This window comes from Cuculus canorus, chromosome 5 (assembly GCF_017976375.1).
Source record: "Cuculus canorus isolate bCucCan1 chromosome 5, bCucCan1.pri, whole genome shotgun sequence".
Taxonomy (NCBI): Eukaryota; Metazoa; Chordata; class Aves; order Cuculiformes; family Cuculidae; genus Cuculus; species Cuculus canorus.
In genome coordinates this window covers 22,997,179-23,012,200 of record NC_071405.1, presented here as the reverse complement: position 1 = coordinate 23,012,200, position 15,022 = coordinate 22,997,179, and the positions used below count along the sequence as shown (strand labels likewise).

The window sequence follows — 15,022 nt, the reverse complement described above, 5'->3', positions numbered from 1 at the left end:
ATTAGAAAGATTTATGGCAGTACTTCTCTATAAAGCAACTTCTTTTTATTTTACAATTACAAGATTGCCCAGAGTCAATACCATAAAGTTAATACTTTCAAATGAAAACAATCTCACATTTATCTATGCATATATTCACAGCGCTCATCACTGTTAAACAGGTCAGGCTCAGACTTATCACCCAGTAATCCTTTCATGAAGATTTTCTGTATGAACAGAACACTGCAATGCATTCTGCTAAGTTACTGGTTTGTGTAATGATATCGAAAAAACACCAACTACAGCATCTGAAAGTTCTGCTGTTTGAAGAGTAGACCACAATGGTAACTTGCCCCTCCAGAACTTTCATCAGAATAAAATAGGGTAGACACTATGCAGGGAAGACATCTAGCATTTCTTTCCACATTACTGCAGTCATGGAAACCAAAGGTTCTGCATTATCAACTTCACAACATATTGATACTATCCTTTAATTCAGAAGCCTATAAAACAAAGAAGCCAGCGAACCATCATACTGGTGATACTGCATAGTACTGCAGCATGCAAAAGCTACAAAGACTAACCTTTCTCGTGTTTGACAAGGAGGGCATATTGTTAAGCATGCCAAATAGATATTTTCATGCCTTCTAGGCTTTCTGAGAAGCTAACTGCCAAAAGATACTGAAGCCATCCTTAAGTAAAAGATTTAAAGGCAAAAAATCAGGTTATAATTTTGCCAGTCAAAAAGCGTTACAAGAACTTGCCTCAGATAAGTGAAAAGCCTCAAAAATTTGTCATATTTAAGGCAACAAAATGTATGTCAAGGTGGCAGTACCTATTGAAAAGCCATTTTCCAATTAGTTTGACACAGAAAGCTTATACCCTAAGTTACTGTCAAGAACTAAGTGAAAAATGCTCCCATAAAAATAGCGAAGAAAACAAGAGGTCGAGAGGCCTTGTATTACCATATCATGTAGTCCTGTTTTTTGTGCTTTAAACAGAACTATGGCCCAAGTTGGTCGTTAAATCTAAAAACATCTATCAAAAAAAATAAAAACAACACAAAAAAAATGGGTGGATACTGGGTCATCAACTGCATTAAGGAAGAAATGGTGACCAGCATTTTCAGGTTACATTCTAGATACAGTCACAGCAGAACATTTGCACATTCACATTATTCTTGCACTATTAAGATTTTTTTAAAATAGTTTCTTCAGATTTGTATAAGCAGTACTTTATGGCTAGGTAGTTTTTTTATAAAGAGGCAGCATGGCATAATAGGTCATCTGAAATGAGTCAGACTGAGTTTAAGGCAAGAGCCTACTCAGAAATACATATATATACACAGTTTTATTTTTTACAGTAGAAAACAAATAAAGATCAGGCTTAGACAGCTACCACCATTCTAGGTTTGATTCTTTTTTTGAAGGACAGCTCTATCTTAGGACCATAAGACTTCTTGCACCATACCATCTGTCCTAATATCCTGTCTCCAGCAGCAGTAGATGCCTACATAAAGTATTAAGGTAAACATACACCCTATAGACATTGCTGCTTACCCCTGAGTTTTCTGGTGCCAATCATCAGCAATAAGATTGGATGTATGTATTACAACTCGGAGACCTTCTTCATATAACAACAGCATCATTTTCCTTTAAAAAAAAACATTTTATCTGTTTCAAGTACACTGACAGTAGAAGATAAATTAACGATTCATTAAAATGCTCAAAGACATTATTTTCAGAAGATTTGTTCTGCATGGCACTAACATTTAAGCTTTGATCCACGTGCATGCCAAACTCACATGGTAGTCATTAGTCTATCTCCACATTCTGTCAGCAGCGTTATATGATACATTTCAGAGTACAGCTTAACATCTCATGCAACTTATTTCCCAAAGCAAAAATAAATACTTGTAGAACACTTTCTATATTTGCTATGTTCTTCAGACAAACTCGTTCCTTTGAAGACAGTTAAAACCCAAATATTTAAGGAACACTAAAAGGCCTTTGGTTACAGCCAAATTTAAACCTAGTTCTTTTATCTAAAATTGACAACTTTCATTTTAAAAGATAACATGTAGATAACTGACCATTGGGATGGCAAAAAAAAAAAGCTATCCATCATAAATCTAAACTTAAGCTACAGCGCAAAGGAATTTCAAAACCAGTAACTGAGTTCAAAATAAATGTCTATTTTATCTAACAGAAGTGCTCCAATCTTCATATACAAGTTTTCAATAGTTGTATAAAGACAGCATATCCATGTGACCTTGAAAGATCAGATCGTTTCCATAGAAACCAAGGCTCAAGAAATGAAAACTTAAGGAAAAACAGAATTATTTCCATTGCTGTGCCTTGGCAAGATAATGCTGCACCAATCATATCAGGTTCAAATTTAGACAACGATTTATTCAGCAGTTTCTGCTGTTAAGAGTTCAGCAAACCAGCATTCAAGTACCTGCACATTTTCCTGTGCTTACCGCATAGTTTACTCAACCCGCAAGAGATTCTCCACATATGTGTGTGCCTTGATCTAGGCACAAATTGAGTTCACAGTAAAGTAAGTATCTTACAGCAAAATAAAGTGCAAGATTAAGGTATATAAAGTGATAACTGACCAAAACACCACTACCTCAAAAAAATTACTAACATAAATGGAATTTAAGCTTTATATCATAAGACAGGAATGATGTGAATTTAAGCCTTTATATTTGATGGGTGAAATCTGTTAATTGCTTCTATGTCTCTCACTAAACCTGAGAGAAGAAAGATTCATTTTTAACATGCTGATTTCTTTCCATTACTTGCATATTCTTGTCCAAACAGGCAACAAGTAAGTCTGTATACTTTCTACCAGAAAAGCAGATGTACCTTAATTGGGCATTTCACATCAATGTTTTAGTGTAATGTTTCATAAAACAAGGAAAACAAAAGGATTAATTAAAAAAATACTGCAATGCCCTGAAAACAAAGACCTTTGTTATGAGCCATAAGATTAAACCTATTTTTATCTGTAGCTTGCAATCTACAAGTTCCCTTTGTGACGTTTCTTAATAACAAACTAAAGCTTTTTCTTTTAAAAGACCCCAAAGTTTAGTAATTATTTCCAGACCATCCATGTTAACTGCAAAAACAAGGCAGGAAATTAGTGCTATATCTGACCTGCCAATGACTGATCAAACTGCATTACAGTTTTCATATTAAGTCATAAGCCAGGACCTGCAGGTCACTGACTTCAAATGTTTAACTTGAACTTCTATCTAACAGCAGATTTGTTTCCTTAAACTAGAACAATCCTATCATTTATAAATACAGAATAGTTACAGAAATTTCTCTTCAAGACTCAGTAATTTCTGTGAAACCTAGTCTTATGGCTTTAAAATAACCTGCAGATAAATGAAACAGATACACATAGAATATGAAAGATGCTACTTTTAAATTTTGTCAATATACAGCAGGCCTTCAAAATTATCATGTTTTAAAAAAGTAATAATCTGTCTTCTTATCCCATAAATACTTAAAGAAACTAGACACTAGTTACAAGTACAATTACAGTAACTGCATGTATCAATTCTATGGTCATCTCTAGGAGTGGAACCTTCTGCTTCATAGCTGTTACTTACGTATGATGAGTTCCAAATGCAATATCCAGTTTAGCCTATAAAATTAAAAAACTGATCAGTTAAAAACTCCTATTGCACATTCCTATATACAAGAACATTAAAGAAGGAGAGGCGTTTCTTCATTTTGTTTCATTTCACTGCTCTCTAGTGGACAAATCACAAAAGACAGTATTTTTTCCCCTCAACACCTTTGAATGTACTCTCTGATTTCTAGAGGTTAGACTTTAAATGGCAATGCAAATCTTTGCTGGAACTGCTCCAGCAGAATTTCTGGTATCTTACCAGCAATATTTACAAAAACAGCTAGCCTTGTAGAAAAGGACCTGAAGGTTCTGCTGGAAAACCAGTTGAACAGAAGCCAGCAATGTACCCTTGCAGCAAAGATGACTGACAGTGTCCTGGACTGCATTAGGAGTGTTGCCCCAGGCTGAGGGAGGTGATCCTCTATTCAGCCTTGGTGAGGCTACACCTGCAGTACTGAGTCCATTTCTGGAGGCCCCCATAGAGCAGATACAGACTTACTGAAGACAGTCTAAACAAACGCCTACCAAGATGATCAAGGGACTGGAGTATCTGTACTATCAGGAAAGGCTGAGAGCTGGGACTCTTCAGAGAAAGGACTCAGAGGAGACCTGATCACTGTGTACAAATACCTGAAGAGCAGGCGCAAATCAGAGGAAGTCAGGCTCTTTTCAGTAGTGAAAAGCCCAGTGACAGGCTCAGAGGCAATGGGCAAAAACTGAAACAGCTTCCCTCTGAACATCAGGAGACACCTTCTTTACTGTGCGGATGACCGAGCACTGGCATCTACTGCCCAGAGGGGTTATGGAGCCTCCATCCTTTAGTTACTCAAAACCTATCTGGACATTGCCCTGGACAACTGGCTTTAAGTGACCCTGACTGAGGAGGGAGGGTTGGACCAGATGACCTCCAGAAGTCCCTTTCAATGTCAATCATTCCATGATTCTGAAGCATATAATGACTGTTAGAGCAGAAGCTGCCTGGCAGAAGCCACACCAGATAGAAATGCCTTTTTATCAGTGCTCTGCTCTTAAGGAGTATTTACAGCACAATTTCTAGGAAGAGAATGAAACATGAGTTACAGATATTAAGAAAATACTTTTAGGCAGCAATGGCTCCAACGTTGTGCCTAGTTAATATGGGTGTGGAAGAGAAAATTAAAATACTTACATTTCATTTTGGAGTACTAACATAATGGAAGGCACACAGATTATCAGAAGAATCTGAAGCAGTATACCCAAATAGGAACATCATCATAAATGCCTTTTTCACCCACTACTTACTATTAACTACACTGACAAGTTTATCATACAGGACATATTACATCCAAATTCTTGTTCCATGTGAAAAGGAAACATATGCAAACCCAAGAATTTACTGCTAGCATACTTCAAATATTTATCCAAAATTGTTGCTATTCTACAGCTTAGTGTAAACACCTGATTAGCACAACACACAGCAGCCCAGAAATCCTGGCCTTGAGAACTCGTTTGGCATCAATACAGCAGTCCCTAGGAAGATTAGGGCTACCAGACTGCCTGAGAGCAAAGAAAATTCAAACATCATGCTCTTCCTAACAAAGAGTAAGATATACTCATGATTAATACCCTATTCTACCCAGCAAATCTCAAAACACTGGTATGTTTCCATAGGCGGATTTCCCCCCCCCACACCCCCACCAAGGCTGACACCAATAACTTTGACTTACGGACAGGAAAAGAATGAGCATAACATCAGAACAAAAAATTGCTACGAGCACAATTCCTGGCACATGCATTTAACAGTAATATAGAGACTATTTGTAACTGCATTTTCTTGTTGAAAACATTTTTGGACACAATCCTTTGATGTGATTTAATTACAGTGACACTAGGACTAGGTTCTGCACTTTACGCAAAAAGTACTTCCTTTTCAGCCATTAAAAGAATTTGAGTGCAACATGTTATCAGAAATCTACAGCAGTCACGGGAGCCCTATGACATTTCTGTGGGCAGCTGTTCGGTGCAATCCTTTTGTGGGTGACAGTCTGCTACAACCACGGAAGACCAGGAGCATAGTTACCATGTTCCTACGGTCCTGGTAAGTATAGTACTGAAAGAATAACAATAAATTCCTGACTTCCCATAAGGTGTGTTTCTCTTCAACCATAACAAGATATTTGAGTGCAACAGAAGGTATAATTTCAAACAAAGGATGATACAAACATTAATTACCTGACAGAAACTAATGTTCTCATAAGGGCGTGCTTGTGCAAGCAGTTCAGCTTTGGATTCTCTCTTTTCACCATGAACTATCAACAACGGCTTCTTCCTTAAATAAAAGATTACTATTAAAACAAATTGAATTCATAAACACCTAAATTAGTCCATGTAGTTATGACTTCCAGCCCCTAAATCTGATAGCCCAGCAGGAAAATGGCACTAAAATCTATATGACTTATAAACTAACTCAAAAAAAAGCAGTAGCTACAATAGAACCGCTAAGAGAAAGACACTACAAAACTTTAGTGGAAAAAAAAATGGAAAACAGGAAGTGTGGAGTAAATCAGATGCCAAAATAGAAAGTCATAACACAAAATCTTCTAAGAAACTCTTGTCTGTACATCCGGAAACAGACAGATAAAAGCTCTCAAAACCTATTGATATAGACAGCGTGTACCTAAAACAATTTAATCATTCAGAGTTGGCAAAAGTGAGAGGGAAAAGCAGAGGACTAAGTCTACTCAGGCAGTAGTTTCATGTTCGCTTATCTAACACTAATATTCTACTGCATTTCCAGTAAAATGCAAGAAAAAAAAGGACAGAAAACTGTATCTCATATGCTTACTTAATCTGCAGTAAGCTGCAACTACAAGAATGGAATTTAAAAGCAAATTACAAACTACTTTCATGACAACATCCAGCAATGCCAACTATATCATAACCATGACATATCATCATGACACTTTTCTCAGTTTTCTTGTGCCCCTTCTACGTTCCCTTCTTTCTCGCGCTTTACCTTGTTCTTGTCTCAGTACACTGTATGGCAAAAACTTTAGTTTCATCATTACGGGTCGTTTACTGCATTGTCATTGTGGACCACAATGGGACCTCCTAAATATTAATTAAATCATAAGCGATCCATAATGAACTCTGATAACTCAACAGTCTTGAAAAGAGGCAAGAAATCAATAGAGAACTACAACTAGAATACGTACACAAGGAAAACCAGGAGTCTACAAATACACAATTGGTAATAATTTGCAACTGCAAACAAGTGTTTATCACTGCGTTATAACAGCAACTTACGTGAACAGAATAATTTGGAAATTCTTCATCTTTCTAAAAGAAACATACCTGAATTCCCGCGGATACTGTCTTACAAGCCATCCCACATCTATACAGTAGTTGAACTTGTACATAAGAAAAAGAAAACAGACTCATTAAAAAGAAAAAGCAAGTTGTGAGAACAATGAACTATAAAAAGCTCTCTAAGTCAAGTCATTGCTCAATATCACTTACACAATAGACATTTTTAAAAACAGATGTATTTTTTAATTTCACCTACTTTCTTTCATGTCTCCTAGTAATTCAGGAATTAATTTAAATGTTTACTAGTGTTAATAAAATTAATATGCAGGAAAAAAAAGATTAGCATACATACGGTGTAAAAGCTTTGGTTCAAGAACCATCTCTTTGTTATGTGCTTATATCATGAATAGTAGCAAAAGCTTCTATGCAATAACAAAATTATCATTCCTAGAGTAAAAGGCTTTTTTCTAGAAAAAAAATTTGCATGCACACAAACATACATTTTTCAACTGCACGTTCCCCAAAATCAGGAGAGAGAAAGCAGTCTGAATTGCCTGAATTCTAAGCAGAACATGAGATGACTTCTATTATTTCAATAAATTGTTGTACAGTTGAAAACATCTAGAGTTTCCTCTGTTTTTTAACAGTTTCCTGCTAGTATCAGCTACATGGCACAAATGCTAATTACCAAGGTTAAAGTTAATAAAGTGAAATAAGCAAGAGAAATCAATTTGGCAAACAGGAAACTCACCTGGGCAGAAGATACAAGAGTCCCAAAAAGAGGAGACAAAATATCTATTAAAAACATTAAAACATAATTGAGTAAAAAAAGGTTCAAGTAAACATTTCACATCTTGAACAGCGTGATAGCTACTACAACACAAATGCCAGATTGTACACAGACCTGGTTTAACTCAGACATTCACAATTAAGTTTACTGTTTTCAATATTCAAGTCGTCGATCCTCTTGTGAAATCCTTATGGGTTTATGTTTACAAAAAGCATTAATCCTCTCAGAAGAAAGCAAATTTTAAAAAATTACTAGGAAAGACCAAGATCACCTGGAGAAAGGGACATCAAACTATTCTCTCCTGGAGAGACGGCTTGAAAAACTCTGGCAGGATGGAAACAATAAGGGTATAGTTAACGCCTAAAGACTTATCTGTTGCAGACTGATTGCAGGATATGTGTATCCCTAGCTTACTCATGGTAACACAGAAAACTAATTCAACTGAGGATTTATAAAATCAATAACTGAAGCACAGTAGCAACTTGAAAAACATATCCTACAAATACTTTCTAGGACAGACAAAATATTTCATGCCCTATCTCTACAGAAATCTGGTTTTGCAGATTAAACAATCCTCAGCCTCTCCCCCAGCTCAATTAATCACCTAGCAGGACAACTACTCCTGAGGGGACAGGCCAAAAGCCCCAACAAATTCACAAATAAAGACATAATGCAGTAAGGCAAGCAAGGTCTCTGACACCAGACTGCCACCAATAATCAAAGCTTGTAGAGAGCAGATGAGGCTGAGGAAAAGTTACTATTAATTGTATAGGTCTTCAGTCACTTGTTCGCCTTCAAAAACCTATCTTATTTTACTGTATTTCTGTGCATAAGCTTGCTTTTAATGCTTGTTTCCAATTCTGTCTTGTAATGTGAGATTTCATTTCTGAATGAGGTTTACAAGTACACAGTGCTGTGCCCCTTTACATCAAAGTATAAAACAATTACATAGCATTCCTGAGGCACCAGTATCATGCAAAGGCTCCACTCCACCTTGACTTACACTCATATCTAATTGAATTGAATTGTGGTCATTAGTCACAGCCACAGAACTTCAGTAGTAGTCTTATACTGCATCAAGTAAAAAAGAATCACTAGGTCCAAATCACTCAGCAGCTTGAAGACAAGTGCTAACAGCTACTCAAAGAGCATGGTTAGGCACTTAAGAAAAGTTTCCTCTTAAGAGCCATTGAGGCAAGTGGTTTTCCCTAGATTAACTCACACAGAAAACAGCAACAAGAAGTACCATAAGATCTGCCTTGGCTAAATCAACATTAGATTTGTACAGGATAGCTCAGAAGTTAGAACAGAATCAGTATCAGCAAATTGATGATTTATACACTATACTTCTAAAAGAAAAATGCAAAGATAACAGAACCAATTCCTACAACTTGCATATTAAGAATATGAATTCTTGGCTAAACCAAGGAATATAACCATTTAAAGATACCCACAAACTAAAAATAAGCGTTGTCTTGCAAACAAGTGTCCTAAAAACCCACTTCTGTAGAAGCCACTTGTTCACCTTTTATGTGCAGGGCTCCACAATTATAGCTCTGTTCAATTCCTCTGACTTTAGTGAGAAAAAACCTGAAAGGGTTTCCTCCATTCAAGAAATTCCAGGTATCTTGGGCTTCACTGGGTGTTTCATCATACTCCTCTGCTTTCTGATTGTCTGAGAGCTCATCATCTTTGCAGAGATTCAGATGTTCTTCAGGTACGTCATACTTTTCTTCTTTCAGTGCTTCTTTGTGGGCATACTTTTCCTGATCTTCAGGCTCTTCATCACTACTAGAAAGACACCAGCCTAAGCCTTCTTGGCTAGTTCTCTGTTTTTCTGCTGGAGGTTTTTCTGTAGAAACTTCCTGATCACTGAACTTCAGAGGAGAAGCTTTTCTCTTGTGAGCAGCTTTCCTAGCTTCAGAGCATGGATATTGTGGCCCACTAGTTCTGCCTTGTGCAGCATCCAATAGTGAAGATGTAGATGGTTTTTCGCTGTCAGAATTCTCCTCAGTACTTTCATCACTGCTAGATACTGTCCATCTTCCATGTGCACCTTCCTGAAGCATGTTCCTAGGGAATAAAAGGCAAACCACAAAAATATCACAGAATCACAGAATCACAAGGTTGGAAAGGACCCATTGGATCATTGAGTCCAACCATTCCTAACACTCCCTAAACCATGTCCCTAAGCACTTCATCCACCCGTTCCTTAAACACCTCCAGGGAAGGCGACTCGACCACCTCCCTGGGCAGCCTGTTCCAGTACCCAATGACTCTTACTGTGAAGAATTTTTTTCTGATATCCAACCTGAACCTCCCCTGACAGAGCTTCAGGCCATTCCCTCTTGTCCTGTTCCCTGTCACCTGGGAGAAGAGGCCAGCTCCCTCCTCTCCACAACCTCCTTTCAGGTAGTTGTAGAGAGTAATAAGGTCTCCCCTCAGCCTCCTCTTCTCCAGGCTAAACAACCCCAGCTCTCTCAGCCGCTCCTCATAAGACTTGTTCTCCAGCCCCCTCACCAGCTTAGTTGCTCTTCTCTGGACACGCTCCAGAGCCTCAACATCCTTCTTGTGGTGAGGGGTCCAGAACTGAACACAGTACTCAAGGTGCGGTCTCACCAGTGCTGAGTACAGAGGGAGAATCACCTCCCTGGACCTGCTGGTGACCCCATTTCTGATACAAGCCAAGATGCCGTTGGCCTTCTTGGCCACCTGGGCACACTGCTGGCTCATGTTCAGTCGGCTGTCAACCAGCACCCCCAGGTCCTTTTCTTCCGTGCAGCTCTCCAGCCATTCTTCCCCCAGTCTGTAGCGCTGCATAGGGTTGTTGTGCCCCAAGTGCAGGACCCGGCATTTGGCCTTGTTAAACCTCATTCCATTGGTCTCGGCCCAGCAGTCCAGCCTGTTCAGATCCCTTTGCAGAGCCTCCCTACCCTCCAGCAGATCGACACTTCCTCCCAGCTTAGTGTCATCTGCAAACTTGCTAAGGGTGCACTCGATGCCTTCATCCAGGTAGTATGGTGCATTTAAGCTAAACTCAAGTCCATTTTCCTCCCTATTTCCCATTTGCATATTCCTAGGGAATAAAAGGCAAACCACAAAAATATGGTGCATTTAAGCTAAACTCAAGTCCATTTTCCTCCCTATTTCCCATTTGCTTATTACTAGGGAGCTTTGCTTTTTGTATTTGGCAGAATCTCCATGCAGCATTCCTGGAGATGTTCAAGGCCAGGCTGGATGGTGCTTTGAGCAACATGATCCAGTGGGAGGTCATTCCTGCTCATGGCAGGGGGGTTGGACCTGGATGGCCTTTAAACGTCCCTTCTAATCCAACTCATTCTATGAACTTCTGACACAGTATAATGTCATAGTGCACAAAGTTTATTTGTTTCTGTGCCCAGGAAACAAAGAAACATGTGCAATGGAAGCCATTACCAAGTGGGAAACAGCTCAGGTGGAAATCTCCACACAGAAATTGGACTGAGCTAGTGACACATGCAGGAAAGCATTTCAGAACCAGTGCTGTGAAAAGCCAAACTCAATGCCAATTTGATTACTAAGCAGGTATTCTATATTATGTGGTGTTGGGCACAGAGGAGAGAATTCCACCTAACGCGTGCCACTACTGAGGCTGGTTACATGACTTTTCTACTGGTTAAACATACATTCTCACATAGATTTTGAGAAACACGTTACACATTCATTATTCTTCTGAGCCCCTCAGTGAACTCAGGTCTGTGTTCTTTGTTTCTGCTGCAGAACTGTTTTTTTCCTTTTTAGCCAGCCGTGCTGCAGTGGCCTTGAAGCATCAGCCAGAGATAAATTTCTTTAAGATACACAATACTTGATTTGTTGCTTGTTTCAACTAGTAAACCTTCACCAATCTAAACTCCTGTTATAAACACATTCTTTCTAACCCCAAACTGTCCAAGATTTATTGTTTAAGCCAATTCATCCTGTGAGAAACACTTATTCACTAGTAAAATATTGAAAAGGACAAAGTTTTTGAAGCAAAGGCAATAATATTTTTATTTTACAATTCATCACCGAATTGGATGCCCTTCTAAAAAGTCATCCCATCTTACAAAAGCAGTAGGTAGTTTTAGACAAAGAACAGTAAAAGTCCTCAAAGAAGGTTTAATTCTTAGGTTATCCAGCCATGTCTGGAGACTCTCTTCAGGTTATCTCTTGACCTAAGACAGCTACATTTTATGAGACAATTAAGCACATCAATAGATTCTTGCAACTCTAAGAGAGCGTTTATTCTTTCAGGTTATTTATCTGTGTCTGGAGACTATCTGCATATTATCTCTTGATGCAAGACAGATTTATACGACAAGATAATTAAACATACAAACCAGCTGCAGCAAACCTGATCAGTTAATTCTCACAATTCCCTTAACGTGGCAACTTATTCCTTCCTCTAGGACTGAAATCAGCACCCTACAGATGTTTCTCACGCCGAGAGGACCCGGGAGAGCGAGAAAGGGCAGCCCACACCAGCTGCCCCTGCGAGACCACGGCCCCCATCATCCCCGGGGGGCGGGGCCTGCGACGGCGAGAGGGCGGGCCCAGGGACGGCGAGAGGACCGCCGCTGCCGGCTGAGGAGGGTACGCGCCAGGGGCTCCAGGGACCGCTCTCCCACACAAACACCCGCACTCAAGCATCCGCCGCCGCCGCCCCGCCACGACCCTCACGATCCTCGCCGCTCGCCCCCGCTGCAGGGGCGGGGGACAGCGGCTTACCTTTAGGCCCCGCCGGCGCACCCGCAGCTTGAGAGGAGAACGCCGGGCCCGCCTTCCCGCAGCCCCGCCCCGCCCCGCCTCCCGAGCCGGCGGCGCGCGACCCAGTTCAGCCAATCGCCGCTGGCGCCGCGGGGACGTGGAGGGGGCGTCCCCCGCGCTGCCGAAAGGGTTTCTCTGGGCCCCCGACGGGCGCCCGGCCGCCGAGGGGTGCTTTACTAGATACGGCCCCTCTCTCAAAGCCGCTAAGCCGGGAACAGCCATGTCTCAGTGACTCGAATTAATTTAATCAGGGGCTTTATTTGACCTTAATGTTTACTGTAGGGCAGGTGCGGTATTTGCATAATCGTTGGTTCAGCTCGGTGTTTAATTTTACTGTGTCTGAAGTGCCCCGCTAATGAGATAACTGCTTGTCGGCTTCGAGAAGGGGGTGGGAAGGAAACAGGTGTGAAATTAATCAAAGTGAGAGCAGGGATGTATCGCAGCCTCTCTGCCCACCAAGGCGAGCTGCCAAAGCGCTGAGTTCTCGGCACTGTCGTTCATCTCAGGCGTGTGGCTGCAGGGAGCAGGTGATGTGAGTGGGGTGTGTTGACATGAGATAGAATCAGCAAGATGCATCCAGGAAAGTGTAAACTGATTTTCATAGAATCATAGGGTTAGAGTGGGAAGGGACCTTAAAAATCATGTAGTTCAAACCCCCTTGCTATGGGCAGGGACATCCCACTAAATCAGGCTCCTCAAGACCCCATCCAACCTGGCCTTGAACACCTCAACTTGTTTGTGTCATCTTAAAAGTACTTTCCTGCAGAACTGGTGTAATGCTGCTGCTAGTGGCACAGGTTGCCCGGGGAAGTTGTGGCTGCCCCATCCCCAGAGGTGTTCAAGGCCAGGTTGAAAGAGGCTTTGAGCAACTTGATCCGGTGGAAGGTGTCCCTCCCCACGGCAGCAGGGTTGGAACTGGATGATCTTTAAGGTCTCTTCCAACCCAAACCATTCTGATTCTTCCCAAGACAATCTGTGGATGGGCTCTTCAGTACTGCAAGATTAAATGTTGCATTATCAACTCTTGCTGAAGGTCTTTTGTGGGAAAAACTCTAATGCAAGTTGTGTGGTTTTGTATGTTATATGCACAATCTCTTGTCTAAGTGTAGACTATGAAAACACTATTTGTTTTCTAAAAGCTTTCTTCAGAAAGTGTAGTGGCCTGTGACTATTTGCATTCCAGTCTCTCCTCATAGATCCTTCCTATACTGTGACTTAATTGAGAGTTAAAGATGCCCACCATTTTTCAAGGAAAAAAAAAAATCAAGATCTTAACCAAAACACATTTAGTGTAACTTGGTCTGTAGAAGTCTATACTGTATATTCACTTTGTGCAGGATTTTGAAGCATGTGATGAAGATAACAAAGCTATTTAAGCAGAGAGGACTTTAAAGTTGCTGTTGCAATATTGTTTGTTTATAAACACTCAACAGTATATATTTTTTTCATTTATATTTAGAAGATGCAGTTTACATAGATGTCTCTGTATTGGGAATGTTCTGTACTGACTGATCCACACTAATTGGAATGGATTACTGGAGCCTGGGTAAACAGAAATACCCACAGATTCTTAAAGTAATTTTCTTATCTGAAAGTATTTATTTCAAAAGAAAATAATTAAGCCCCTACCTTCCCTGCTGCAGATGGTGGTGAGCGGAAGGATGCATTTTATTGCATATGTGTAGAAGAAGTATGAAATAAGTGACTTACTGAGTTTGTTCTTGATCAGTTATGGAATTTTATTAGTTACCACTCAGTGGATTCTGTAGACATGAAACTACCGTATGTCCTCATAATGAACATGTATTCTCAAAAAGAGAGCTATTTTGGGGTTTAAGTAACAGCTGGGCATTCTTAGCCAGCACTTCTCCAATACAAGGCTATATCTGTACAAAGATCTTAAAACAAAAGTTTATTGAGAGAAATCACATGTTGCATACTCACAGGGAGGTACAGGATAAATTGTATGGCTTAATGTAGTTCTGGAAGTTAGATTTCTACACTAGTACTGCAAATGATCTCAGAAAGAATATGAAGAACACACATGCAAGATTTTAAAATAAATACGTGTGCCTGTGAGTTTGTCTTTCTTGTGGCATGACAATACAAGCTTGACCGATTTACTATGAAGTGTATTTAGCATAACAATTATGATTCATCTTTCTTCTCCAGTCTCACCAATCTTCTTCTCCAAGGACCACTTATGACTAATTTTTTTTTTTTACTTAAATACATATTTTAGGAAAATAGTCTTATCAAGGTCATACACAAGATTTTGTTTATGATGATTTAAAGTAAAAAACACAGGTAAAGTAAAAATGTTTTATTAATCTGTTAAAGTAGACATCTTTGATACATTTCAGCTGTGGATAAACATTTTCTCAATGAGTTAAAGCCAGGTCTAAAAATAATTTAGACTTCTAAAATGTACCTTAACTGCTGAATTGTGGGTCTGAAAATGCTCAGCTTCCTTTTTTTCTGTCTTGTCCTGTGTATTTTCATTGTCATGTAAAAATTAACTATTCTGTTAAA

The 15,022-nt window shown here is 39.7% G+C and overlaps 1 protein-coding gene across 1 annotated transcript in view; it reads right to left on the bottom strand.

Annotated features, from left to right (window-relative positions):
* The window catches only part of TDP1 (tyrosyl-DNA phosphodiesterase 1), a 56,268-nt gene extending 43,721 nt beyond the window's left edge, over positions 1 to 12,547 (bottom strand). The window contains exons 1-7 of the mRNA XM_054067971.1: positions 12,452 to 12,547; positions 9,231 to 9,778; positions 7,667 to 7,710; positions 6,961 to 7,016; positions 5,839 to 5,935; positions 3,605 to 3,639; positions 1,539 to 1,631 (exon numbers count right to left, since the gene is read on the bottom strand). Coding sequence (XP_053923946.1) covers positions 1,539 to 1,631; positions 3,605 to 3,639; positions 5,839 to 5,935; positions 6,961 to 7,016; positions 7,667 to 7,710; positions 9,231 to 9,774 — 869 coding nt within the window. The 5' untranslated portion in view covers positions 9,775 to 9,778; positions 12,452 to 12,547. The remainder of the gene's footprint in view (positions 1 to 1,538; positions 1,632 to 3,604; positions 3,640 to 5,838; positions 5,936 to 6,960; positions 7,017 to 7,666; positions 7,711 to 9,230; positions 9,779 to 12,451) is intronic.
* Positions 12,548 to 15,022: the final 2,475 nt, after the last annotated feature.